The sequence below is a fragment of the Eleginops maclovinus genome, chromosome 11 (assembly GCF_036324505.1).
Source record: "Eleginops maclovinus isolate JMC-PN-2008 ecotype Puerto Natales chromosome 11, JC_Emac_rtc_rv5, whole genome shotgun sequence".
Taxonomy (NCBI): Eukaryota; Metazoa; Chordata; class Actinopteri; order Perciformes; family Eleginopidae; genus Eleginops; species Eleginops maclovinus.
In genome coordinates this window covers 22,218,705-22,246,107 of record NC_086359.1, presented here as the reverse complement: position 1 = coordinate 22,246,107, position 27,403 = coordinate 22,218,705, and the positions used below count along the sequence as shown (strand labels likewise).

General features: G+C 41.5%; 1 protein-coding gene across 3 annotated transcripts; it reads right to left on the bottom strand.

The window, feature by feature from the left end:
• Positions 1–104: 104 nt before the first annotated feature.
• Positions 105–27,358, bottom strand: nectin3b (nectin cell adhesion molecule 3b). Of its 3 annotated transcripts, none has more exons than XM_063895945.1 (8): positions 27,167–27,358; positions 21,093–21,440; positions 16,514–16,813; positions 15,204–15,321; positions 14,773–14,924; positions 4,584–4,728; positions 2,183–2,285; positions 105–1,832 (listed from the first exon to the last, which is right to left on the bottom strand). In XM_063895945.1, exons 1-8 carry the CDS (start codon positions 27,243–27,245, stop codon positions 1,653–1,655), a joined length of 1,425 nt encoding a protein of 474 aa, XP_063752015.1. In that variant the 5' UTR covers positions 27,246–27,358; the 3' UTR covers positions 105–1,652. The 3 variants fall into 3 exon arrangements, with proteins under 3 accessions (XP_063752015.1, XP_063752016.1, XP_063752014.1); XM_063895946.1 differs by having other exon boundaries at positions 105–1,829; XM_063895944.1 differs by lacking the exons at positions 105–1,832; positions 2,183–2,285; positions 4,584–4,728 and adding an exon at positions 8,190–12,390.
• Between the last annotated feature and the right edge of the window lie 45 nt (positions 27,359–27,403).

The following is a 27,403-nucleotide window of genomic DNA, read 5'->3' as shown; positions in this document are numbered from 1 at the left end:
TTTCCACATAAAGTGACTCAGAGCTTCCACCTCTCACTTTTTCAGAAGTCTTTTTCATCAACGTCATGAAGAGCAGTCTGATTATACAAAGTAAGAACAGATGATTTCACTGGTGCAAATGTTACGCATTTATTTGTTAATACTTATGATGAAATGGTAAAAAATAAAGAAGTATAAAAAGCTACAGCATGCTAAACTTAGAGGGAAAACCCCTTAAATGTCATTATGGCACTTCAAACAGTTCAGGTAAAAGTCAAACACATTAAACAGTATATGTGAAGTATCTCTTCCACTCCTCGCCACAAAAAGAATAGTTTACATATTTTCTACAGTATGTATATATACATAAAAAGAACTGACGTCTCATGTTACTCTTTCCCTGATTAGTAGGAGGTTATGACTCTACATAATAACACTGACACAGAGGCTACATTTACTCATTTACAAATCTACTGTACAGTTGCCAAAAAGCATCGAGTCATAGAATTACAGCAGCACATCACAGAGCTGGGACAGAAACACCTAATTTAATCCCTTCATGGTCTGTGTTGCAGTTAGTACATTTGGTCTCAGTGGACCTAAGCGGTTTGGATCTGCCGGGGTTTGGTCTAGTGATATGCCTGATAGTAGAGTCTCAGATGTATGCACTGTGGTAGCCTCTCTTATAAAAGAAGAAACAGTGTTGGATAACTGAAAATCGGCTGTTTTCTTTCTACACTTGCACAGTATAGAGCACAAGCGGATGAAGGAGCAAATAGTGTTCTCTTCTTCATGTGATTTCTAAAGCACAATCTTGGTATCCTCAATGATATCGAACACTAATTACTCTTAAGGAAATCTGCAAAAAATAAATAACAAAAGCTAATTAAATAAGTCGTTTAACATTTAAGAAGTGCACTTACTCACTTTCAATAGATCTATGCGACTCCTGCGCCTGTAATGTTAATATGAAGCTTAAGCTAGAAAGGGGTTAGCTTAGCACAGCAGGATGCAATGCAGATGGAAATGAAAGGAATTAAACCTTATTTTCTTGAAGGTCACATATGTCAATTTTCCGGTTCATTCTGTTTTTTGGAGTTTCTACCATAACATGTTTAAATGTTAAAAAGATCATCATTTCTCATTTCATGCATTGTCTCTTTAGGTGATCCACTCGAAAAACCAAAGAGTGCTCTGACTGGATTGTGAGAAAATTATTTTTCAAAGGTAGTTCTCACGGCATTGGTCGAGATAGGGGTGGTGTATTCTAATGAGAGTTTTCTGATATTGGAAGCCGATAAAATACTGATAGTAGTGTAGTAGGTTCTACACATACCCAAATGAATGTTTAGGAGCACTGACAAGGGTCCCCTTTACGGTGAATTAAAGGTAGACAGGTATTTTTTTTTTTAATCACTGGACCGTGCCAGTTCATTTTAAGGGCATCATAAACTAAGCAAAGATAAGTGTCTCCTTGCTGTAGCTTCAACAAGAAAGCTCATAAACTCTTTTCCCCAAACATTGAACTATTCTTTTAAGACATATAACATTTAACGATGGGAAATATAAGGTATTTAAAGTGTGTGTGAGAAACACTCCCTTTCTAAGGCTTCCAGCTGTTTCCTCCTCTGGATTGATGGCTCAGTGATTCAGGTGAAGCCTCCGTATTACAGTCACACATAGTGTTCTCGGTGGTTGATGTAGACCCGGTCTGTCCCACTCTGATGACACACCCACTGCAGGCGGGTCAGCCGCTGGGTGGGGCTTTGTGCTGTTGCTGGTCCCGGCCTTCTTGTGGGTGGAGGGGGCTGCCTGTCACTCAGCTCGTGCCTGCACTCTGCCCTGCGAGTCTGCTGGATAAAAAAAATCAAACATGTGACTGCTCTTTCTTGAGATAGTTTTATATACTCATGTGATTATCCTGAGAGAAACAGGAAAGGGTTGTGGGGGAGGCTAAAATAAGTGCAGGCTGATGATAGCTTAAGTTGAGCTGAGCACACAAATTAAAATTTAAACCATGCTACATATTAAATGAGTACAGCCATTAGGCATTTAGATAATGGCATTGCTCGGGTTGTTATTACTTCCTTTTGTGACTCAGCAGTCATCTCACCAGGAGTTAATATTCGTGGTGTAATGATAAGTACGTGATGATTCAGATGCGCTGACGTGACAATAAAGTCCTTATGAGAGGGGGCTTTACCTGACAGAGCCAGGCCACTTGTGATGCGTGGACGCCCAGGGGGATGGCCGGCGCTCTCTCAGAGTAGGGAGGGGGCGGCTTGTGTGTCGGAGGAAGGTCAATCCTTCAAAGTGGAGAAAAATACATTATAATAAAGATACTTTTTATTTGTTGAGAACAGACAGAAACCTGAAAGAACAAAGTGTGTTATTAGAAAGTAAATGATTCATCTATGCTGGGTGAAAATTACATTTCTGAAAAAAGTGTTTGAGTAGCTGCTTAAAAGAACACATTGTTTCCAAAATGCTGCTTTTTAACTTCTGGGAAAATCCTCCTGATGATGTTATCGGCATCTCAGCTTGGGATTTGAAGTTAAATACATAACAGAAAGCTTGATTATTAAACTGGAGGAAGAGTGTTTAAAGCCTGATCCGCTACAAAAAGAACAAGCCAGTATATTTCAGTGACTGCTACTTCACTTAGACCATTATTTTGAAAATAAGCATGTTGCAAGTTCACTTTACTTATGGCGTGCCATTTCAAGATATGGTATTCAATGATAATAATGGTAGCAAACAAACATGAATTATTTAGCTATTACATTTCCTGTAACCCTTATGTAACCACGAGTATTCTGACTGATATTCAGAATTAAATATTTAAAAAACAGCAACAAAAAGAGAAAAAATTGCAAAAAAATCTAAAATAACACAATCAATACAGTTGAGGGTTTTTAAAAACAGGACTATAAAGACTGTGGACTTCCACCATTAAATTGAAAGACTTATGCTCTGAAATCCCTCACTGTGCGAGTTCCTTAATTAAGTAAGACTCGTTTTCTCATTTAGTGAAATCCCCCTCCACTACTAAAATATGACCTAGAAACTGACCTTGGCCATTCATAACATGATGTCATGACAGGCAGTGATTCTCTCACGCTGTATATCACCTGATGCCGCCCTTCTCTTTCATGCCTGGGATAGTAGCGGTAAGAGAGTCCAGCTCAGTGACATGCTGTCCTGCACTCACGTCTGTGTGTGATGAAGGAGGGGGACGAGGCCTGTACAGCCCCACCCTTGGGCATCCCACTGGGACTTCCAACCACGGTCACACTTAAGATGCTAAGTTTGTCGTGTCATTGACCACAGACCAACACGCCATCCTGTAGTGTCAGTGTGATGATGCAGAGCCCACACCCGCGCACAGCGTATTTCCCCCTCAGATCGTGTGTTTTCTGCCAGTCAGCAGAGTGTGAAGGTGGCCTATTATCACTGACACATAATCAGTCAGGTTGAAACTCAGTCAGAGGTACACGCTGTCACTTCAATTAGGATGCAAAAGAACAATATGTGTGGAGTATTGAAAAATAAATTACTTTTTAGGTACTTTCGTTGAGTAGGAGGAGAATACAATAGTTGATAAATGTAATCCAAATCCTTTTAGATTCAACAATAATAATCCATGTCTGAATTTTTCGCTTTGTACTTCCCAATTATATAAGCTGCAACTTGTATATCCAATCAGTCTCAGTCATTTCTGCACATACAGAGCCGGAAAAAATAAAGAGACCACATAAGCATTATCATTTTCTCTTGTATTTTTATTTAAAATGATGCCTTTGAGTTAAAAGATTTTATTTTTATTGTATTCTATAAACTAACGGCAATTTTTCTCTGTGTTGAAATTCAGAAACACTGGAATGGCTGCTATACATGTGGAGATAAAGATTTAAGGAAAAATGGAGTGGTCTCTTAATTTTTTCTGGATCTGTATGATCATGGCTTATTTACTTGAAATTTGTATTTTGGGAGCATTTAGCCCCCTGAACGAAATGCTACAGGGGTAACCTGAGTTTAGTTATTATCCAGTCTTCCTGATGTGTGTGACTGTCTTTCCCCTTAGTGAGCCTACTCAATGACACACTAACAGGGATGGATGAGGAGATCAACCTGCAACCTCGCAGATGTGCTCTACAGGTTTATAAGAGTGATTTGCATGTAACAGGAAGGAGGCTTAACAGTATTAGACACAGAAAGTACAGAGTTGATCTAATTTTACAGAACATGGACTACGGAGACAGACAAATAAGGAACCCATGCTGACAGCATTTAATGTCAGTCAGAGGACTCTGGCAGTGTGGCCCGGCTCCTTCTGTAAATAATTCAACATCAAAGTTATTCTTCTTGGCTCTAACATTAACATGAGAGCGGGTGCACTATAGGTCCAGACTGAACAAAATAGGACAAGGGCTTTCTGCCAACACAGCAATTATGTGCCAACCCTCCACCTTGTCCTGCAGCCTCCACAGAGTGAAGGAGCAGCGCTGAACCCTCTGAGGGGCTTCAGCCCCCCTCACAAGGTATCATGTCATTAATTAACCAGACAAGCATGTTCTGCAGCATGAATTATTTGTCAGACTTACACTTTGTCAGCAAAAACTGGCGACGGGGCCTTGCGAGAAGTGACGATCACGATGAGGAAGACAGCGATGAGGAAGAGAGCCAGCACTGCGCCCATCACGGCTCCGGCCACGACGATGGAGTTTGACCTCTCTGCTTGAGACTGGTCTGAGAAAGAGAAGGGAGACTTTCAGTATAACACTAACACACAGACAAATACTGGAAATGAGGTGTATCTCCAAATAATGTTTTTTGAGAAAAAGGTTAGCATTTTTGCACTTCTGGTTGTCAATTCTCAAAGACAATGTTTTTTTTAATGGGTCTAATGGTTAAATGCCTGAAATGAGGTCAACGTCTAAAACAAGCTTAAGAGATTTTACATTTCTCTTGTACAACATAAAATATGTCATCACTTTTAAAGCTTTTTTTCATCTTGAAAGGGTTGTACATCATTTTCAAATTGTTGTTTTGTAGTTAAGGTAAGGCATTGACCTGGAAGGGGGAGTTAGAGGAGGTCGTCAGGTGGCAAGTGTCGTGAAAGTTGTTTGCACATTTTTGAAATCTGTAGGTTAGGGTTACTATAGAGACTCGACCGACACCTGTGACATTAAATTCATGCAACTGTTGTGTAGTTTGTTTATAGCTTAGCATTAGCTTTTTACTTCTGGCCATTACTTTCACTGTTCTTCTGGCAATAGCATGCAGATTTTCTCTCTGAACAAAACGAATAGGTATAAAAAATTAATCTTTGATTTTCTGCAATAAGAGAAAATAAAAAAATGTGGCTTTTTGTCGAGCGCGGTGCTAACCTCCGGGTTTGTTCTACGAATAAAACATCATCCCTACTAGTATAATCCGTGTGCAGACCCTCAGTGCAACCTGTCCCCCCCAGAGGCAACGAGAGTGACAGCAACATCAGTTTCCATCCTGTGGATGACGGACAGGGCATGCTGTATCAACCTCCTGCAGGCAAGGAATGTAAAAGCTTCTGATTTAAGATTGACACGTAGCCTACATAGCAGGCTAAGAGTGTTCCAGTTGATGGTGGTTTTTTTAAAAGGGTGTCTGTGTGTGTGTTTCTGAGGCTTGACATTTAAAATGCAACAAAACATTTTAAACGTGTAAGAGTTTTGTTAACTGGAGCACAGTTTGTTCTGGGAAGTGTCATCGTGTGTCTGCTGTTCCTCAAGGACTGTCCTCCTCCTTGTTTTGAAGAGGAAAGGAGGGGGCTCGTGGAAGCTAAAAGAAAAGGAACCACAAAAGCCTCAGAATATCTGAACTACGTGGTCGCTAAACTAGGATAACTGCTTGCTAGCTTTAGCTTCTCGTTTGCCTTACAAACATGAAAGAGGCACTTCTTTTTCATGCTTACCAAACTAATGAGTTATTATTTGAAATAAGTTACAAGCAAGCTTAAGTAGATCATATTCAGCTATAACTAATATGTATGTACAGGGATAGGGCGCCTGCAGCTGAATTTAGTTCAATTGGAGATCGTGCACCCTTTAGCTCTAACTCAATAATGATTCCCTTTACATGTTCACCCCCATCCATCTACACATGTCCTTGCATTGTCCTTCTTCATGTCTTTTGCGTGTCTCGAGTTGTAAAGTCTGCAGAATTAGCTTTGTTTGACCATATGCTTGCTCCATGTTGTCCACTGAGAGGATTAGGATTAATTGTGATTAAAATGCATTAAACTCAGAGAACAGCGAGTTCTGGCCATTCAGCAGTAATGTGTAAAACTGCGATTGTGGGACACTGAAGGAACTGGAGGACAAAAGGTGACACTGGTGGCCGAAACCAGTTGATTAAGCTAAGGTGAGGGAAGGAAAAAAAATCAATAACTGTGCTGAGATGAGAATCCTAAATAACAGTTCAATTCTGATGCAGATTGAACAAGCTCCCCCCTCAAAGACAATTCTTCCTCCTTTTTCCCCTCACCCCCGTTCCTGTCGTCTCCCTTCATGCCGTCCTCTAACAGTTAACAATCGTTCGATTACCTTTGATGGTTGCTGAACTATGACAAGAGCCTCTTGAATTGATCAAAAAGCCTTTAAAAATGCAGTTCATCAAACTGCATGCTTTAATGCCCGGGGACAGGCGCTCTTTGCAGAAATTCATAATGTGACCAAGGATGAAAGTGCTTTAAACCTACAACTCATGGAGTACATCAGGGGTTTAATCGTACAGGAGGAAATATATTGCATCTTCTGCTTAGATGCTGTTCTCCTATTAGCTCATTCTGAGGGGTTTTGGATTAGTGGTGGATCAACTGTCCCCACACTGGGATCTGGCTCCAGCAGTACAAGGCTCTTTCTGTCTCTCCTACTTCATCACACACACACACAAACAGATCAAGTGAAGCCCCGAAAAATACTCAGCCAGGTCAGCGAAGCAGACAGGCTCATCATGAATTAAACACTGCACACCTCGGTGGCATGAAGAGAAGTAAGGGAGCATATGACGGCAAGACAACCCCCCCCCCCCACCTCCTAAAATCTTAACAGCAGGGTCAAGGGTCATGCTATTGCCCAGACAAGTGTCCCCGCTGGGAGCAGATGCTGGTAAAGTAGCAGACGGGTGTTGGGGGGAGGTTAGAGCAGTAGGTGGTCTGTCATTATGTCTCTTTGACATCTATCTCAATATTTCCAACTCTGTGATGCTGACAGTGTGCTCCCACCTCTGCCTGGGAGTTAATATCAAAGTCTCCCCCTCTCAGAGGCATCAGCGCTGCATCCCTCTGCGCCGCCTGAGACGTTCGCTCACTCCTTTGTGTGTTGTGAAAAGTATCCTTGGAAACTGTTGTGTGGTAAGCACGGCAAAACCACTGATCTACGAAACCCAGTGTCTCAAACCAATCCATAGATGCCACTACTGAGCTGCTCCAGCATCCTGTTTCAAGGTCAGGATGACAACAACTGCTGGGACCATGATGAGATTGGTAGAAGGCAGAGAGGTCAGCCGAAGAGAAAAAAGCTTCTTGAGAGGGGAAGTGTGGTGTTGAGGACCTGGAGCCCACCAGTGTCAAGGTCATGTCCATGTGATGTGTCCTCTGCGTGATGCAGCGGGGCGGAATGGGCCATTTTCAATCCCACTAGCTAATTTACCCTTTTTCCTGCTCTGCCTTCACAGCAGAACAGTTAAACTCTCAGCACTACACCCCCCCTCGGTTTTCTGTGGCCAGGTAGGAAGACAGCCTCCATCAGCAGCTCCAGATGAGCTGGTTGCCATGGGGACAGTCAATGGGCTGGTGAGAGGGGACTTTGGGCCAGACATAAACACTCAGCGTTTAATTTTACCAGCTGGTAGACAACAGGAAAAAGACAGGAGGGGGGCTTTTCTGTCCTGAAACAAAGGTGCGGGATCTCCCCCTCTCTGAAGAAACACCAGCAGAGAGGAACAGCTCAGTGTTGTTACAGCATACTGGGACACTAAGGAGTAATGAGGACTCTGAATTACATCATGTGCAGCGTCCCACATGGTCGCACTGGGTTGGAGGGGGGGGGGGGGGGGGGGAGTTGCAGCATTAGGGAGCTAGAGATGATGTCATTTATAGAAGCACAAAGAGGCTGAGACTGAGCAGTGTGTGTAAAAGGCAAGCTCAAAAATCCTCCAGAGAAAATCACTCACAGGTGCTAAGGTGCTTTATTGAACTAAAGTATGTCAAAATGATTTGACAAAATAATGCTCCACTGTTGTCACCGACATAAATATATTTTTTTCCCCTTCCAGAAACTTTACATTTTTTGTTCTGTATATACAAAAAAACAAACATGACCACAAAGTGCGTTTCATTGAGAATGTAAGTTAATTGTTCACCCTGTTAAACAACTTTAACCAAACCCTGACAGATACCTGCTTTAACATTTAAATTCAAGCATCGCCTGTATGTGTGTGTTTTAATGCCTCTAGGTTTTGCAGATAAACTCTGTCAATAACTGTTGGTGGGAAAGTAAATATGGCACTATCGAGTCCAAACACACAGTATGCAGAAAACAAAAAAAGGCAACAAATACATTTCAGAGCAATAAAACAGGTTCATACAACAAACAATAACACACATTTATTCTTCTATGTATCTAAGGCACTAGTTGCATTTCTCAACCCAAAGTGAAGGACATTTCTCAAGGTAAAGATATTGATGACTCATCTCAATACAAAATGTCACAGTACAAAAGAACTTCATTAAACCAGGCTGCAAACTGACGAGCCAAGCAAAAATAGTATATCGATTAGTGGGATTTCCGTCTTAGTGCATAGAAGCAAACCCAGGCAGGGGTTAGGCGACTGTGCTTCCTGTTATCCTCCGCATCAATGTGAGAGTGAGCAGAAGGAACAGGCATCAGCAGCACGGCTAACCTCCCAAACCGTACTTCTAGTTCAATTATCTAAATGAGGTTTTGTGTTTTACAAATTCCCAAATGTACACTTCAGTTTGGACCATTAAAGAGTCAGGGTCACCCGAATTACAAAGACACACATATTCTCACTTACATTTAGCTGTAAAGATGAAAGCAGATGCTTTTGGATTTACCCAGGCTTTCAGATTCTCTTAGAGTTTGACATCAATAAAAAAGAGGATGGATTTCTTTTTTGTGGACATTGAATTATTGCAAAGACACTTTTACAGCAACAAGTTTTTTTTGGGTGATCCACACTGTAAACTGTTTTTCATTGGAACTACTCCTAACACAGAAAGGGTAGATTATCCAAAACGTTTTAGGCAACAGAGACTGTAAGAGAGGAAATACGTTAATGCAATTGGAGTCTACTGCAACTTAAGGCAATTAATAAAACGGGAAGCTTCTGTCTACGAAAATCAGAGGTCTGGTGTACTGCCCAGCTTTTGATAGTTTAAAACATAAACTGCAGTATTGGACTCATCTCCTCTATTGTATCAAATCTCTCGCTATCAGAATGGCAGCATATTCTCTGCACAAACGTACACCCTGAAAAATAATCAGTGAGGTTTCATAACAATATAGCTAATTCCCATGTTGACGAATGATACTGTAATATTAAAGTGGCCTAAAGCATCTTTTAATCTATCAGGCTACAAGACCCTGTATACAACAGTGACACGTTAATCATTTTTATAAGCTACTAAATCAGTTGTTAGCTAGTCAGAAATACTTATGTGAGTCCGTCATCATATTTATACATACAAGTTTAACAAATATTTGGCATCTGGCAGCAAATATTGTAAAGGTGACCATACTACTAAAGTCAGCATGTATTCACAAACACTAGTGTACAGGATCTTCTCCATGTTGTCTCCTAAATACGTGCAAGTGCCAAAAGATGTGTGTATTTGATCACGAACACCAACTGAAATGTATCTTTATATCTAAAGCTTTAATCTAAGTTTGACACCTGAACTACTCGGGCTCTATAGCTCAATGAAACACTTCTCCTCCCCTCAATCACAGTACTTGGTCCTGCCACACGATAAGCATCACATGTGGCTGGTTAGAAATGGACGCAGAAATGCAAATCTAGACACAACCCTTTTTTCTTTTTTTAGAAAATAAAAGCACAGGATGTATTATTTGATACTCAAAGGATAACTCTGAATGGATTCATGATTAGTGCAACAAAATGTAATCTTTCCCATGTGGAGAGTGCTGTGGCTTTGCTGGGCCACATTGCCACTCATCCATGACAGAAGACCTGATTTCTCAACAGAATGTATATTCTACTGCGGTAATACTGGTAGTGATAATAAATTCTCAATTTAAAAACTAAAAACTGGGGAGCATGATTACTGCAGTTGCACACAGTAAGCCTATTAATGCGTCAGATTGTGATTGTAACACAGTTGAGTGTGTTTGTCTACAGATTACTCAGAGTAATGAAATTAGTCGCAGAGGTCGGTGTACTAGCTGCGCTCTTGAATCACCTCTTTGTGTAACAAAATACTTTGTGACTGGGAGGCCAGCGTACGGTGGCTGCCCTACTGTAGCCTGCTTTCAACAATGCCCTGCTGATAGCACTCTTGTATTTCCAGGAGGCCTGGGTTGGTGCCAGAGTGCAAACACTCAAACACTTAACCACCAACTGGAGAATGTGTTTGCTGCAAAATAAAGAGGACAACTCACTATAAATCAATAAATCTCACAGATTTTAAGTTCTATTATTCCAACTTATCTAAACTTGCAGAGTTCAGCATGTCAAGGCTCGACTGTTTGATAAAGCCAGTGTGTTGATCTGTTGGACTGTTCCTCATTCATGCAGACATCCTTGCTTGCCCTCCCTCCAGGTATGCATCCCTCCTGGGGATTAAAGATGAGCCGAGGACATACAGTAGAAATGCTCTAAAGGTTCCCACTCCGGGCCATCACTTTCAAAAGGACATTAACATGACATCAGAGGTCAATTCCTTACGCTCACAAGTTTCCCACAACAGTAAATTTCATTAAGACATTTTAGTAGAAAACAAATGATGTGGTCGTCTAGTATAAAGTTTTGCAAAAGGCAGTGCAATACGTTTTATCAATGAGTGTCGAGAGGGGTTTAGTCATGGAGATTTCTCAGTGATAAATCTTTTTTTAAACAAACCTTTGCCTCTACTGTGGGTACTGGTTTGGAAAAAGGACGTGTGACCCTCTGAATTTGACGGATTTACTTCCACCCAATTATACTCAGCAGTCACAAGTCTTTTAAACAAATCCGAGCAAGCATTACCAACACATACAAATATAAATGAGCAAGTGTTACCTGGCCTGAGGAGGCAGATTTTGTAGAAAAAAACAAAAAAAAACGTTCTTATTCGACAACCATATGTAATCTGTTAGCCCCAGAGGCTTCCGCCTAACTGAAAGACATTAGTAATGCTAAATAAATTGGCAGTCCATGTAGTAAGGCAGAGACAGCACATACATCTCTGCGCACACAAACTATGACATGGCGACTTCTGTGGGCATGTAGAGGTTTACTGTCTAACTGGCCGTGCAGTCCACAGTCCGTCCACGTCAAGTACAGAAACGAAATGTCTCGAGTGTCGACCAGGACACTTGAACGACACAAAGGAAACTACAGAATCGAGGTTAGTAGAAGTGTGCGTGCGCATACAGAAGAGATAACGATGTCGTTCTTCATAATAACATAAATGAAACCCTCTGATGTCTACCAGATCTCTACTCCTGCAGGATAGGGTGGCTCGTCAAACGTACCACTCCCTGCGCGAGATGACGGAGCCATCTGTGTGAGAGACATAGTCCCCCTCAGGCCCGCTGTCGTAGCAGTCGTCCGACAGGTAGGGGGAGCCGTTTCCTCTGGGTTTAGGTGAATGAGGGTATCTGGCACTTCTGGCCTGCTGCGGACTCGAGTACTGAGCGTGTTCACGGTGCTGATTCTGCTGCTGGTTGTGGTGGCCGCTCTCCCTCATCGCCCGTGTGTAGCCGTTAGAGGGATACTCCTCTTGGTTGCCTTGCTGACGGCGGTCACGCTCCTGTTTGAGCTGGCGGTCGCCCCACTCCTCTCGGTCATGGTCCTGACGGTGGGAGCTGCTGCCTGCTTTGGTGGGTTGGAGCTCATGCTGCGGGGGGGCTTTCTGCAGGTCGTTGGGGCCCAAGTACTGCTTGGTGTAGTAGTTCCCGTGAAAGGTTTGCTGTTTCTGAAGGTAACACACGCCGACCAGACACAGCAGCAGGAGCAGGAACAAGGCCCCGCCCACAGCCCCGCCCACTATGGAGCCGAGATTACTCTCAGGAAGAGCTTCAAGTGTGGGGGAGCTGAGGAGAACATGTCCCTGATCATCGACTAAGGTGGAGGAGGCAGAGCCAGTAAGGACAGGAGCAGTAATGGTGGAAGGCATGGTGGGAGGATCTAATGGAGGGGAGGAGGGTGAGAGGGGAGTATGAACAGACAGAGAAGCAGAGAATGTCAATGCCAACTACATCAGCATTTCACTAAGTAGGGATAGGTTTACAAAACATCAACTAAACTACTACTGGTAAACTATGGAGCTCACAGCAGCGTTGGCTTGCCAGCTCCTCCGTCTCCTATCACTGAACAATAATTCCTGTCTTACATAATCTTATTTTATTACAGTTTCAGGAATTTAAAGGGGACATACGCTTATTATCAGGCTCAATCTTGTATCTCTTTACATTTCTCATGCTGTCCGTCTGAATGAACCTGTATTCAGCCTCTGCCTCAAACGCTCCGTTTTGGCGCCTGTCACTTTAAACCACTAAAGAATCTGACAAACGACAAAAAGAAAATCTGCATTGTCCTTTTTAAAATGTGTAGGTGGGTCGGCATCCAGGTATCCGAATGCATGTGGTAGAACTAAAAAAGTGAGTTTTTTTTAGGATATGTCCCCTTTAAGCACCATTTTACTTTCAGCTTATATCCAGAACAAATGCACTTGAAAGTCAAATATATCGTTGGAAATGTTGAGGCTAAGAAAGGGCAAACCAAATGCTAATGGAGAAATTGAAGACTACTGAACAAAGTATATTGTATACGAGAAACATACAATTCTTCAGTGAATGGATGTGGGTGTAACTATAGAAGGAAACATGGAGGACAACACAAACAATCCTCTAAATGTTTAAATTGAAATCTAGATTTTTATTGTAACACTTAAATAGCACAGCTCAGTAAGAGATGAATAAACCCTTTCTTGCTTTGCTGGAAGAGAAGCTTTTAACTCCCTTTAACTCCATGACTTTAGCAATAACCCCAACTTAAATCCCATAAATAACTGTTGGTGACTAAAACAAGAGTTTTTCAAATTTGTGATCATGATCCCGCAGTATAGGCAGATGGAGATGAGGTAATACGACTGACATATTGGTTTGTCTTCGACAACTTTGTAGAGCAAAAATATCAAATTGTATACAGCAGTTTTTTTTTGTTGTCAGTGACTCATATGAGAGATGAGTCAGTCTTACGGCTGAGCACAACATACAATTGCCTCAAAAAATGATTAATGGGTTGAATAAAGATTTGATTTATCTATTATTAAATCAGTTTTATTGATCATATGAAGAGAGCCAAGTGCGACTTATTGCCGTTAATAAACGTTGGGAATTTAGAGAGGAAGACCAAATGGCATGTTCCTGTATATGCTGTCTGTGTTTCATCAGTTTCAAAGTGCATTACCAGATCATTGTGTGTACCACAAGCTTAAAATTGCATGAGGATGTGCATTTAGATCCTTATTTTGCAAGTATAATGATGCAATGTTGCTACTTCACCATGCTATCATTAGAGCTTAAAATGTGCTGGATTAGGGTGAAGCCCACAAAAAAGGAAAGAGCCAAAAGCCATAATCAGTTGGAACTAAAGTAACGGAAAGTCTAAAAGCTTTCATGCTGCTGCAAAATTGCTCTGCCACTTTAAACTCAGTGCCAGGCCAGATGTACGGGAAAGAGTCTGATCTGAGGGATGACATGAACCCGAAGGTTTGTAGTCTCTAAGTATATGAATCGTACAACTCCATGCAGAGGCAGTGAACTGACACATGTGAGCGCACACGCAGCAACACATACAAAGAAGGGAACACCAACATGTGTAAGCTTGCGCACGCCCGTACAGGTCCTCTCAAAGGAAAATGAAATATGGATGATAAATAATAAATAAGAGTTGAAAAGATCTAGTTAATGTTTAATGAATCTGGGACATCATCGCACAGTAGGGCTGCAGGCTTCTCCCTCTTACCGCATGACACATGCAGAAATAAAAGAAACACAGAAAAGAAGCAAGAGAGATGTGAAAGAAAATCACATCATAATCACAACTTCATTCAGGGAGAGAGCTTCCACAGGCAAAACAGATTTTGTGAAACCGGAGGAACATGCTCCTCATACAAAACAAAAAGACAAACTTGGACACCAAGCCAAGAGGACAGAGCAGAGGCAATGCACTGAAGACTGAAGAGGACTTAAATATGTGCAGCTGTTTGGCACAGGCACCCCCCTTTTGAACATCTGGAGACCTAATGTTAATCAAGGCTAATCAGCATGCAATGCAGACTCAATATAAAGGTCAAATATTATCAGCGCCAACACACTTCACCATGGCTGAATGCTTGGACTGTCAGTATGTACCAAATGTTGGAGTGATCCAGTGTCACATTTCAGCTTGAAGGACGATGTCAGGCAGTGATACCCTCTATGACTTGCGTGCATGCGTAGTGCTTTCTAAGGGAAGATGAGGCAATAGGAGTCAGCTGTGTTCTGGTGTGTATACTGCGCTCACCTTGTATGAGAATGCGCACATCCCGACTGCGGAGGTTGATGTCATTGGCAACTTCGCACCTGTAAACCCCCGAGTCATTGCGTTGGAGGGGACGCAGGAAGAGCAAAGTGCTGTTCATTATTTCCATCCCTTCTGGCATTTGGCTGTCCAGTCTATAGTGCACAAGAGACGCAGACATTTAGACATCAAAGACACACCGTTGAAAACTGTACTGTTATGTTATCATGCACACTGCATCTGCTATAAAAACGGTAAAAGACGACCCCGAAAGTTTTAGATCAGTAAAATATATTTGTAAAATATTTGAAAAGTGAAGAAATGTTACTCTGTCATCTTTGATTTAGACTTCTGAATTCAAACTACTTTTAGGTTTACAGAGCTCACACACACACCACACACACACACACACACACACACACACACACACACACCTGATCCATCTGAAGTGATTGGCTGGTGGGTTTGCGTTGGCTTTGCACGTCATTTGTGCATTTTCACGACCTACGTACCAGTCTCCATCATAACCAACAACGGAGATATCAGGAGCATCTGCAGAGAGGGGGGGGGAATGAATGATTGAAATATCAAAGCAAACTGTCCAAAAAGTTAACACATACCAGAGAAAACTGTTACGCACTGCACAGACTGAGCAGCCCTGTTGTTTTACCATAGGCTTTAATGGCAAGGAGCCTGGAATACACCAAGGTCCGTTTTCTTGTATTAGAAATGTTTCAGCTGTTTGGTATTGATAGTTCTGGGAGAGACTCTGTGCTGGAGCAAACGCATGCAAAATGACCATTTTAGCAGCATCATATGGAGTCTGAGGTCAGTCCTGGCCTCCAGACATGAGCCTGTGTCCTCCACACAAGCACAAGGAGTTTCAGAATGTATAAATTCAGTGAACAGTGAACAGAACTGCACAGCTATGACTCCTGTTGGTTTTTTACAACTAAACACTATTTCAAAACCGTTTCCCAGGACAGTTAGAATTTTCTTTTTTGACAGGCAATCAAACAGTTTGGGATTCTTTGTTTTGTCGCTGCTGTGCCATAAATTCAATAACTCTAAAAGCATTTGTGGACGCCATCTGTCATAAAACAGCAAAAAAGACCAAAGCCAAATGCATCCTTCCAACAAAAGATTTTGAAGGAGGTAATTTTACCCCTTTCACTAGTCTATTTACAGCTGCTACACGGAGACCCACTTGTGCCCCACAAAGCACTGACATGCGCTGTAACATCTATGGGGGCTTACTGACAGAAAATGTTTTCACTTTTGACAGTTTAAGGGCACACACGGACATGTACTGAGAGAAATAAAGAAATTCAGAATTTGAAAAAAGATAAATCCAGGAAAACACCAAGGACAGCCTTTTCTTAACACAAGAAAACATCATTAATACACGGAGCGTCCTTGATTTCATCTGTCAATTCAGTAGTTTTTCAGGGAATTGTTGCTAAAGTGCTTCAAACAAATCAAACGTCAACGCTGACAAGGCCAGGCATCATCATCTGACCGCTGTTGGAAATCAAGTCCCTTAACTTTTAAGATTGTCTGCCTGTACTTTCTGTGAAACATAGAGGTTTCATCTGTTAAAGGAATGCAAATTGACAGACTACACTGCACTTAAGAATACCTGGTGAATGTGTTACAGCAGGACAGAATAAATACCCAGCAACATATTGACTATAAGGCCGTGTATGTTTTTATAAAGCCAAATAGTAACTCGTAAGGCACCCACACTGCACATTGAGCTGGTAGGGGATCCTGAAGTCACTGTCGAGAGCTGGGTGGCGGACCACACAGGTGAGTGTTTGGCCCTGGATGTGACGTGTGGGCTGCCAGAGGTAGCTCATTTGTGTGCTGGTCGTGCCGTTGGCTTCGTCAAACCGCTGAACTTCTGACTGGCCAAATAGGTTGGACTCCCAGGACACATAAGCAGGGGGCCGGGCCCGCTCAGCAATACAGGTGGCCACAAGAGTATCATTACCACCATCGATCAGGGCAGTTGAACCTGCAGACACGTAGACTTTGGGCTCCACTGTGAAAAAACGAGAAAAAATAAACAAGAGTTGGATTGTTCAGAGCCTTCAGAGGTTAGTTTAATTGAAGTGATTACATTTCTCTTTTATCAGTGCTAGTTTTCTTTCACTGCATCCTCTCCACTTGTCAATCCACTATAACCTACTAATAGCAGCTCTAGCCACCCCTGTGATCTGTTCTGTAAAGAGTGAGTACACACACACACATTGTGTTTGTGGAGACAGGAGTGAAAACCTGTGATGATTCAACCCATGGTTCAGAAGAGCATATCTTCAAAGCCACAGGGTTGATGAGGTACAGCCACTACTACAGCAGTACCTACAGCTAAAGGCTAGATACAAGACTCTTTAAATGTCGCAGAACATTTTTTAAGACCAATTTCATGCACAATTTCTCTGCTATCCGGATCAGTGTATACAAAAGTCAGTTCAAGGTGCTTTTTGTAAAATATAAAAAAAATTAAAAAATGTAACCAATTATTTGAAGATTTCAAATGCACTGTGCATGTCACTGTGGCTTTAATCTATTTAGTGACTTGCTACATGCCAACAACATTTTGTAGCCAGCACTTGATAATGTTTTCACAGAATTATTAGACTTTTTAAATGTAATTGCGTTAGTATCGAAACTTCACATTGAAGCGGCTACAAATTATTTTCAGACCACAAATCAGGAAACTACTCATTTGGTCTATAAAACTAGGGCTGAACGATTATGGAAAATAATCTAATTGCGATTTTTCGCGCCAATATTGCGATTGCGATGCGATATGCGATTATTTTTTAAGGACTTTGTCTTCTGTATTATTGACAAGCAAAACATCATATAGTATGGCCAATACTATATTACATTAATTTTAAACTGTTCTTTCCTGGAAGACATACCTCTGTTATGATGACATGAGTTTGCATGAATGATGACTGACAACTAATTCAATCAAAACAGTATATTTGAACATACACAATAGTATATTTTGAGTAGTAACATCTCTGAGCATAGTATAGTAACATCTGAGCATAAAGTGCTGACAAGGAACCCTGGTGTAAACATTAAAATGAAAGTCAGTACAATGTGCAGAAATATATATATATATATATATATAAAAAAACAATCTGTGGCTTTACCACACTCGACTTTCGACATCTGTGAACTGCTAGAAAGTCATTAAATTAAAAAATAATATTAAATAAATAAAACTAGTCAGTAACATTACACATAAAGTGCAAACATAATATAGCAATTGTATACACACACAAACACACCTTTAAATTAAAACTGGCTGAACATCTTGATTATCTGCAGTAACAGTAACACAGCACAAACTAAAGTGCACAATGAGTATGGCTCTGCCAGCCATAATCATCATAGCTCAAGGTTTTTTGCTAGGAAGACCAGCATATCAACTTTTGCTGGCTTTAAGGATGAGCGAGTGCAAGTCACTATATTCCCTCCAGTGCTGAACAAACGCTCTGAGGGGGCACTTGTGGCTGGCACACATAGATATTTGCGGGCCATCTTGCACAGTCGTGGAAAGTGAATGTTGTGCACCTTCCACCAGGCTAAGGGATCATCCTCTCCGTCAATGACAGGGCTCAACAGGTAACTATTCAACTCTGCCTCCACGACATCTTCAAGTGGCAGAGGCAAAGCTGAAGAGGCCACACTGGTTTTAAAAAGACTACCAAGAGACTTCTTTGCCTTTCCCCCAGAGGCCTGTGCACTTGGAGAATTTTGAGCGGTTTCAGTGCGAGACCTCTTCTCCTGCCAGATGGGAAAAGAGACATTAGTTTTGCAGTTAGCTTATATATACCTATTATAGTATGTGTTTGTGGAAAAATTATTTTCAAGGATTAACCCGATTATGTGTACGTCTTGCTGATTCCACCATTTCTGTCTTCAGTCGGGCCTTAATGGCAGGAAGGTTGTCTGCGCTGATGTATTGCGTTTTGAACCTAGGGTCCATGAAAGACGCAACATCCAAAAGCTCCTGGGTGATGAGGTCACTATACTTATCGTTGAGGTAAGCCAGGACCTTGGTTTTAATTGATCTAGTCAGATCAGTGTCCTCAGCATCTTCAGCCAAGACTGATGTTGCCAGAAGATGGAGAACTGGCTTGAGGTAGGAGATGCTCACATACTCCTCTCCAGAAAGAGCATCAGTAAATTCGGAGAGAGGATGCAGTGCCTTATGAATGGACTTCAACACGGCAGCATCCTGCCAGGTTGGGATGAGGGGGCGTGCATGTTGGTCACCTGACAATACCTTTGATATGGCTGTCATCTGTTCCAGCACTCTGGCAATCATTTTCTCTTTGGACCCCCATCTTGTAGGGCACTCAGTAATGAGAGAGTGCTCAGGAAGCTTAAGCTCCTTCTGTGCCTCAGTGAGCGCTGCCTTTTTCTTCCAACTGTGGGAGAAGTGCCCCACCAACTTCCTGCACTGCCCTATTGCTCTGGATACTCTATCATCTTTGATTGCATTTTCTGGAGGAAAAAAAAATTAAGTAAAAAAGTAAAATTAGTGTAACTCAAACAATTGCAGTTGTGTGATACAAGGTTTCACCATTTCTCTCTCTCTCTCAAATTTGCTTTATTAGCATGACTATGGGAACAGTGTTGCCAAAGCTATTGTTACATACATCATGACATACAAGAACATCAGACCATAAGACAAAAACAAAAAAGAAAATACATAAGGAGAGGTGGGTACATCAGCGTTGGGTTGACATAACATAACTAGAATTAACAGCATTAAAGAACAAGGGAAATAATAGTGTGGTGTGTGTTTGTGGGAGAGAGTGATACACAGGCGCGTGCATGCACACACACACACACACTCTCTCTCTCTCTCAGCAGAAATTTACCAATAGCAAGATGTAATCTGTGTCCGAAACACTGGAGTCTGGTCCATTCGTTCAGCTGTGCTGCTTTCACCATATTTGACGCGTTGTCCGTCGTTATGCAGACAAGGTTGTCTTCAGTGAGATCCCAGCACGCAAGCCCCTCTCTCAGGCAGCAATGTTTTCGCCTGTGTGGTCTTCGGGGAAGTAGGCCGTTTGAAGGCTGCGAGCTTCGAGGTGGAGGTCTTCAGAGATATAATGGACCGTAAGGCTTTGATAAGGCTCCGCTGTACGGCTTGACCACATGTCTGTTGTAGCCGCAAAAAACTCCACAGCCTTCAAGTCCGCTGCTACTTTCTGCCTACACTGCATATGTAGCTCCGGAAGGGCAGTCTGACTAAAATACGTGCGGGAGGGCATTTTGTACCTCTTATCCAGCGTAGTTACCAAATTATTGAACCCAAGCTTGGTCACCGTATTGACGGCCATCATGTCTTTCGCGATGCATTGGGTTACTGCTTTGGTAATTTCCGTGTGCCGCTTTGAACTGCGTTCATATGGCGTAACACCTTCAAACAGTTCGGTCAGTGATCCTTGCCGATTAACTTTACTAGGATTATTCTGCACACTGCTTGATTTTGTAGCCATACATCTATCATACACTGTTTTGTGCTGCGTTTTTAGGTGCTGGTACAAATTGGTAGTGTTGCCCCGTGATGTACCAACTCTGACCAGGCAGGTTTTACACAGTACCTGACTCTGTGCAACATCTTCTTTCTTAAAACCGAAATAGTCCCACACGACTGATGTGTATTTCCTCTTTGAAACTAGCCCCGCAGGGTCTGGTTCTGTTGAGCCTGAGGCCATTGAGTAGGTTACAGCTAGCTTTGCTTGCGAGTTCTCTCCGGTAGACTGTTTCAAAACTTTGCTCCCTGTGTCACGTGACCAGAGTGCAGCCTCTGTGGTTAGACAATCTCGTTTTACTCCCGCATATCACGTGAACAGAGTATAATCGCAGCCTTTCTTTATAATGTTGATGTATTTTTATACGTGTGTACCCCTTGTACGTTTGTATGTTGATATGTACTGTATGATTTTTTAAAATGATATAAAAAAAAGTTTTTTGTTTTTTTTTTTTTAATTTTTTTTTTTTTAAATCGCAGACTTTCGCGATTAGAACATCGCACTTGGTCATATCGCGATATTATCGCAAATGCGATATATCGTTCAGCCCTATATAAAACATTAAGATTTTGCCAAATATGCTCATCAAATATTGCTTGTTATGTCCAATAAACAGCCAAAAACAATAATGGAACCAGCATAAATATTCTATACATCCAATCAACTAATCAATGAATAAATATTGCCTCAGATGTCCCTGACATTCCTAACAGCACTTGTGGGACACACGTGGGAAGACATACACACACTTACCCATTACATCGACAGTGGTGGAGGCCTGAGTGTTTCCCAGGGGGAATGTGGCGACCTTACAGGTGTACTTCCCCACGTCAGCAAAGCCCACGTTCCGCAGGACAATGGTGGCATCATGAGAGGAGGGTGAGCGGAAGAACAGGCGATGGATATACTCCGGAGGGATTGAGATGCCGTACCGTGGGTTGTAGACGGCCACCGTGACGGAGCCTGAAGGCAGACGACGCTCCCAGGAACTCTGAGTCAGAGTAAGGTTGGTGCCCACATCCACCCCGCACTCTAACGTCACATTCTTCCCAAGCACAGCGTTCACCCTCTGAGGCACCATCACCTGACTGCCACACACACCTGCCAGGGACACAGCAAAACAACCACGTATACAATCATGTTCATTTGCAAACTGGATGTTGAAAGCACTTATTGTACACTACGCCTACAATTCTGATGGTTAAAACTTCTATAAAAATGTATCACTACTAGTTTTCTCAGCGGATTCTTTTAAACGCAACTAGACCTGTTTTTTTATTCGTACTTACCCGGATCCCAGCCTTTAGATTCAGAAAGCAGAACATTATAAACAAGTACAAGGTTACTCATTGCACCAGTGAATTTCTGATCAAAAATGATTTAAACTATATATTATCTCGCTTTTCTCTGTTGAACGACTAACCTTTTACCCACTCATTTGTTTAAAATGATCAGAAATCTGCAAATTTATAGAGTAGAGCTAAACACATTTTAAAAAGACATCCCTTAAGGCCTCCCAGAACTTGTGTCCAAACTTTTTTCAAGAACTTAACATTAAAGAAAAGCAAAACATTCCTTATACTTGATATGACAGACACATTTAATTAAATTTAAGGAAATAGATTTGATTATCACAGTGATCTAAAAGTGAGAAAATGAGCACCAGAGCACCATGACAGCACCAGTAAGGGAAGAGTTTTTTCAGTGTTACCTCTTACGTCATTCTTTAAAACAAGTTCAGCTATTGCCATCAGTCTGGAATCAAAGATTGATACCACCACAGCAGGCGTTGGGTTTTTCGACAAATAACAGCTGACTGAGAATTTGATTTGTCTCCATAGCTCTCCTTCTCCTGACCTGATTCATGAATAAAGCAGCCTGTCTATATGTCCTTTGTCCAAATATAACTACCCCAACTCTTTCACCTGCACCTGACAGAAGTGTGGCATATCACAAAAGCAGAGTGCTCAACGTCGTGCTGAAGAATGTCAAAGAGAAATAAAAGAGAGAACAGACTGATCCCTCCAGGAAAAAAGGGAAGAGATATGCAAACACGACAATGACATCATTGCTGAGAGGAGAAAAAGAGGGTTGCGAGTGAGGAGAGGCGAGAGACAAGTCACGTATGAAACACAAGTGAGAGGAAATGTATCACCAGGATTCCAGTAAACAAAAACACAGAGGAATTACATTACTTATTTAGAAAAGACAATATAGCACTGCTTAAACTGCCAAAGCTCACTAATTGCGCCAAGCTGCCAGCAGGAAGACATCAACATAAATCAAAACCTTCTGCGCTGCTTGGCAACTGACTCCAAATATTCTATTGTTGTTTTGCCAAAATCAGCTCTGTCTCCGGCCAATCTCCCTCTCCAAAGTCCATGTCCTCAAATATTAGTACTGTAAAAGGAAATTTCCATTTCCCCAAAGTATGATATACTAAAGTCTATATTTGTCTTCTTCTCTGATGTAACCATAGTTTGAAATTGTGAAAACACTACAGTTATACAACAGTACTTCTACTTTTCTCAACATTTGCATATAATAGTTTCATACTACAATGATATCAATTGGACACATTATAAATGATATTATAGTGTTGCAAATGATCCAACACACACTATATGTCAGGGGCTGTACAATATAAGCCAAATGATCAATAGTGAATGTCAAATCTAGATGGCAGATGTTTTGCAGAGTAGGTTTACGACGTCATCATATCGCTCATACAAAGTAAGGGCAAGAGAAGGGAGATGTACAGCTGTAGAAGCACTTTTCATATTTCTTTGTGCTATTTAGGGCTTTGCAGGGTTTTTTCAATTCACATAACAAACATGCACACACAAACATTTGCTTGGAAGTGATGGGGCAAAATCCACAGTCCTCTTCCTGTGCAAAAATGCATTCCATACTTGAACACAAACTAATATAAGAGTTCAGCAATTAGTCAAATAAAGTGGGTAACAAAGTTCTTATTCCTCTAGTCCTAAGCTGTGTTTTAGTGTCAGAGAGGAAACATGAAGAGGGTGTTCTGTGTTGAAAAGGCTTTTGGATGATACTCTCTTGGTTCGGCTCAGATTGCTAAAGCAAATACACTTTGCACACAAAAAGAACTGGTGAACGCAATACATTATTCTCAGTTAGACTTAAATGCAGGAGGAATTACTTTTTGAACACACCAGATTGATGTAAAGGAAACTGGCTTCTTGATTAACTGTGGCGTCCTACATTAATAATCGGATATGATCTGAGTGAAGAAATGCAATTTCTGATCCGTTAGAAAATGCATCATGTCTTCAATGGTTAACCCAATAAGTAAGTCATCGTTTTACTTACATATTACTGTGGGTTGATCGTTGCTGTTAAGTTGCTTGCAGAGCAGTGCTGACCGCCATCTGAAGCTAGTCTAAAACCAAAGTAAGACAAGACTACACCTTGTGGACCCATTTGAGTCTACGTAAAATCATGAATCAATTATTTTAATGAGCCAACAGTAGCACCGCCGTCCGTTAAAGATATGGGTGCTTTCCTTTGTAAGGAATATTCCCATACCTCACATGCTGCATCACACTCAGTTTACAACCCCCTCCAAAGAGGAGTGAAACTATACAGAGTGTAGAGGGAAGTCCCGAGAATACGTTTGCTCCATACAAATAATGAGGTCAGATGATGAAATCAATCAGATTTTAATATACTGGTATATTATCGCACATACTGTACATCTCACCACAAATGGTGGATGACAAGGAACTTAAATAAAATAAAATAAAACACAAGTGGAAACAGACACAGCAAAAGATGTCACTATATGAATTAAAGCATGCTGTGTATTTTCCCTTCCTCTGCAAAAAGTGTTTTTATAGATTTTATTAAAGGCCATTACCCAGACAGCACTGGAACATATACTGTAAGTGAGCCTCTGCCTCAAGTAGCAAACCGATTTTACAACTTGTGTTTTTGTAAGTCGAGAGATGGCAAAAACAGCAAAGAGTGGAGAGCAGCATCTTCCCTGCACTGAATATATAATGGAAGGAGGTATAGCAACTATATGAAATTTTTATTGGTGACATGACGACAACCTTACATAACGTGCCCTCGTTTTCTCCAACTCAATAAAAATGTGATGAGAATAAAGGGCAACGTCTATCTGATCTTATTCGCAGCCTTTCTTGGCATAGCACTAGGAATGTTTTCTATCTTCTTGTGCTTTCAGAGACAAAAAAAAGAAAATACTTGCCATCCTTCGAACCTAAAAGAGAGCAGCTTCTGTAGACACTTTCAGTTTAGTTTGCTAAAGCAACACAATGTGACACACACCCACACCGACACCCACACTCAGTAGAAAACAGATTATAGATATCCTGGCATCAAGGACACATTGCCCTCTGGGGAAACTCTGCTACTCGTTATCACTTTAGTCAATATTACCTTCACATGCACCACTTATGAGGAAGCAAGTGTATTAATTTGTGTGTCTTGCCAGAGGGCAGCGTGTCTTGTTAAAAGCGGGAATCAGAACTTAAATGGTGAGGTGTAGGGTGGAAGTGCAGAGCAGGACAGGGAAGGGTCGAATGATCAGCGCCTTCAAACCCACTTCGTGCAGAAACACAGTTTCTTGATTAAGCTGCACAGAAATGCACATGGCTGATGCAATACGCAATACTACCTAGCTGTCGAGGGTAGTAAAACAAAATTGTAACAACAATAGAGCTTTCTCTTTTACATGAAATGTAATAGAAAGCTCTAGGAGTAAGATGGACAGTGTCACAAAAAACACCAATCAGCCCATACCAGGTAGCCAGTAAGAAGGATATTTCCTTGTTAAACTTAAGGTCCAAAACTTTCAAACATGGATAAGAAATCCATATACTAGTTTAGAAGTAAATGTAATATGTTTATTAGGACTTGAATCCACATTATTTTTGACATTATCAGTGATCAGTGCAGAGATTATCTATCTGGAGAACAGCTCAGTGTTTCAGTATGTGCTAGCTAATTGGTTATGTTTTAAAGGCATGAACGTTTAAACATATATTAATCTGAAGAGAAATAAGATTAATCATTAGATGTTAAGAAAAGTAAGTTTACCTCCAAGTCTAAACATAATTAAATATGAGTGGGTGCATTTATTGTCCATTCAAAAAAAAGGCACAAGGTCCAACCCCTCTTTGACATTTTATTCAGACTTTAAGGAAAGTTAGACAAATGTGCACCTGTCTATGCTCCTTGACATTAACTCTCTGAAGGAAGTAAACCATCAGTTTAGGAATGGACGTTAATATCCTGAGGATGGATCAATAATGTAAAAGCTCACTCCGCTTGTATCCCACGTCAAGTTACTGAACCAAAAAGTAACAAATGCGTTCATGGGTTCAGACGTGGTATTGTAGCCCCTAGCTTCTCCTCTTGGCAAACTGCCCGGAAGGGCTTTCTATGGTTTAGGATAGATTGTATTCTATTAGCATTAGACTGGAAGCAGCAAAAGCAGAGCTTAAAAAAACTTTAAAATATGTTTATTAATACAAGTAATTTCTTTATTTTGCAATTGTACACTGGCCAAAAGTAGCCCTACAACCTGAAGCTGTGGTATAGTGCTGGGTACTTCAGTATCCTGGCTTTTGAAATATAACCACTTCTTTTCTATTGGGCAAGGGGTAGAGTCCCCGATGAGATGCTGAGGTACAATGCTGCTCTGATGTGATGATGTCTGAAAGTGTGAAGCATGAAGCCCATCTTGCTATCCAATATATTGCATACGTCAGGGTTATGTCTATAATAAAGCCAATTGAGTTAGACAACTGTTAGATTAAGTGTGTGTTAACGTATTAAGAGTAATTTAACTACTTTCAGCAAAAAAAGTTAAAGCAAGGAAATGTGGAACGAGTAAGTTTAACTTCGGGCCTTATTTAACTTGTCTGTTTGTCAGGACATTAAAATATGGATTGTCTTTGAGAACAGCACAGTTTATTAGTATAATTTGCTCGAACAAGTGATTTTGTTGAGGTGATATTTAACCTATTGTTTGCACCACACTTACTGTGGGCAATACAACTCACAGGCAATGCCACATTCAGCCAGACATTTTCACTATCATCTGGTTAGCACAATGAGTGACAACTAATGAGAAGTTATAATGGTATTTATGAGACAGAGTTGGAGCTGAACTGTTATATCCCTGCTTTGAGTATATTTTACAGCAGCACCACAGCACTGGGCACAAAGTTGGCGTGCTTCAGGGTGGAGTTAGTAAATTGCCCACCCTTTGATAAACCATAATGAGCTGAGGCACCACAGCAGGCACATGGTGTCTGACCCGAGGGCTGCTGGCATTTAGTGTCGTCTTCTGCTGATACAAATGCAAGTTCCTAAACATTTTGTCGTATGGAGCTGGTGTGAAAAATAACATGGTACTTTAGTAGCAAATGCTTCGTGAGCTAGTATGGATGCCAGTGAATCTGCAATGACCCAAGAGCATGCTCGGTGACGGTATAAGGGGGTAATGATAACTGAATATGATTGCTCCTCGACGGTTTCCATGGACTGTTTCTATGGCAGCATCGGGTCGCACCATCACTGGCGGCGGTGGCGCTGGCTAGCTACCCACTCCGAAGCATTTAAGTGAACTTGTAACCAAGTTTTATTTGGGTATTTAATCACACCTGCACAACTTGCGAAACTTGCAAATTACCCACACTTAAAGCACACGGTGCTTGCTAGTTTAGCCAGGTCGTTTGCTGAGATTTCTGCATGATGCGCGGCTCTTCCAAGGAACTTCTGGGTAACGTTAGTGGAACAAACAAAACTGCCATACAAGATTCCTTACTCACCTGTAATACTGCACAAAAGGTAAAACAGCGCAACCCTGCCCCTTTGTCCATGGAAACTCCGGTAATAAGACGGTAACATTTTCAAAAGCAGTGCAGACTCCTGCTCCAGGATCGAAGCGTAGGCTGCATGCCAATTTAACGGTATGTGCTGAACAGTGGAACCTCCTCAGCAACAACTCCGAACTGCATGTGGACTGTACCATCTGCAAAGCACGGAGCGGGGAGACCGGGAGCTCA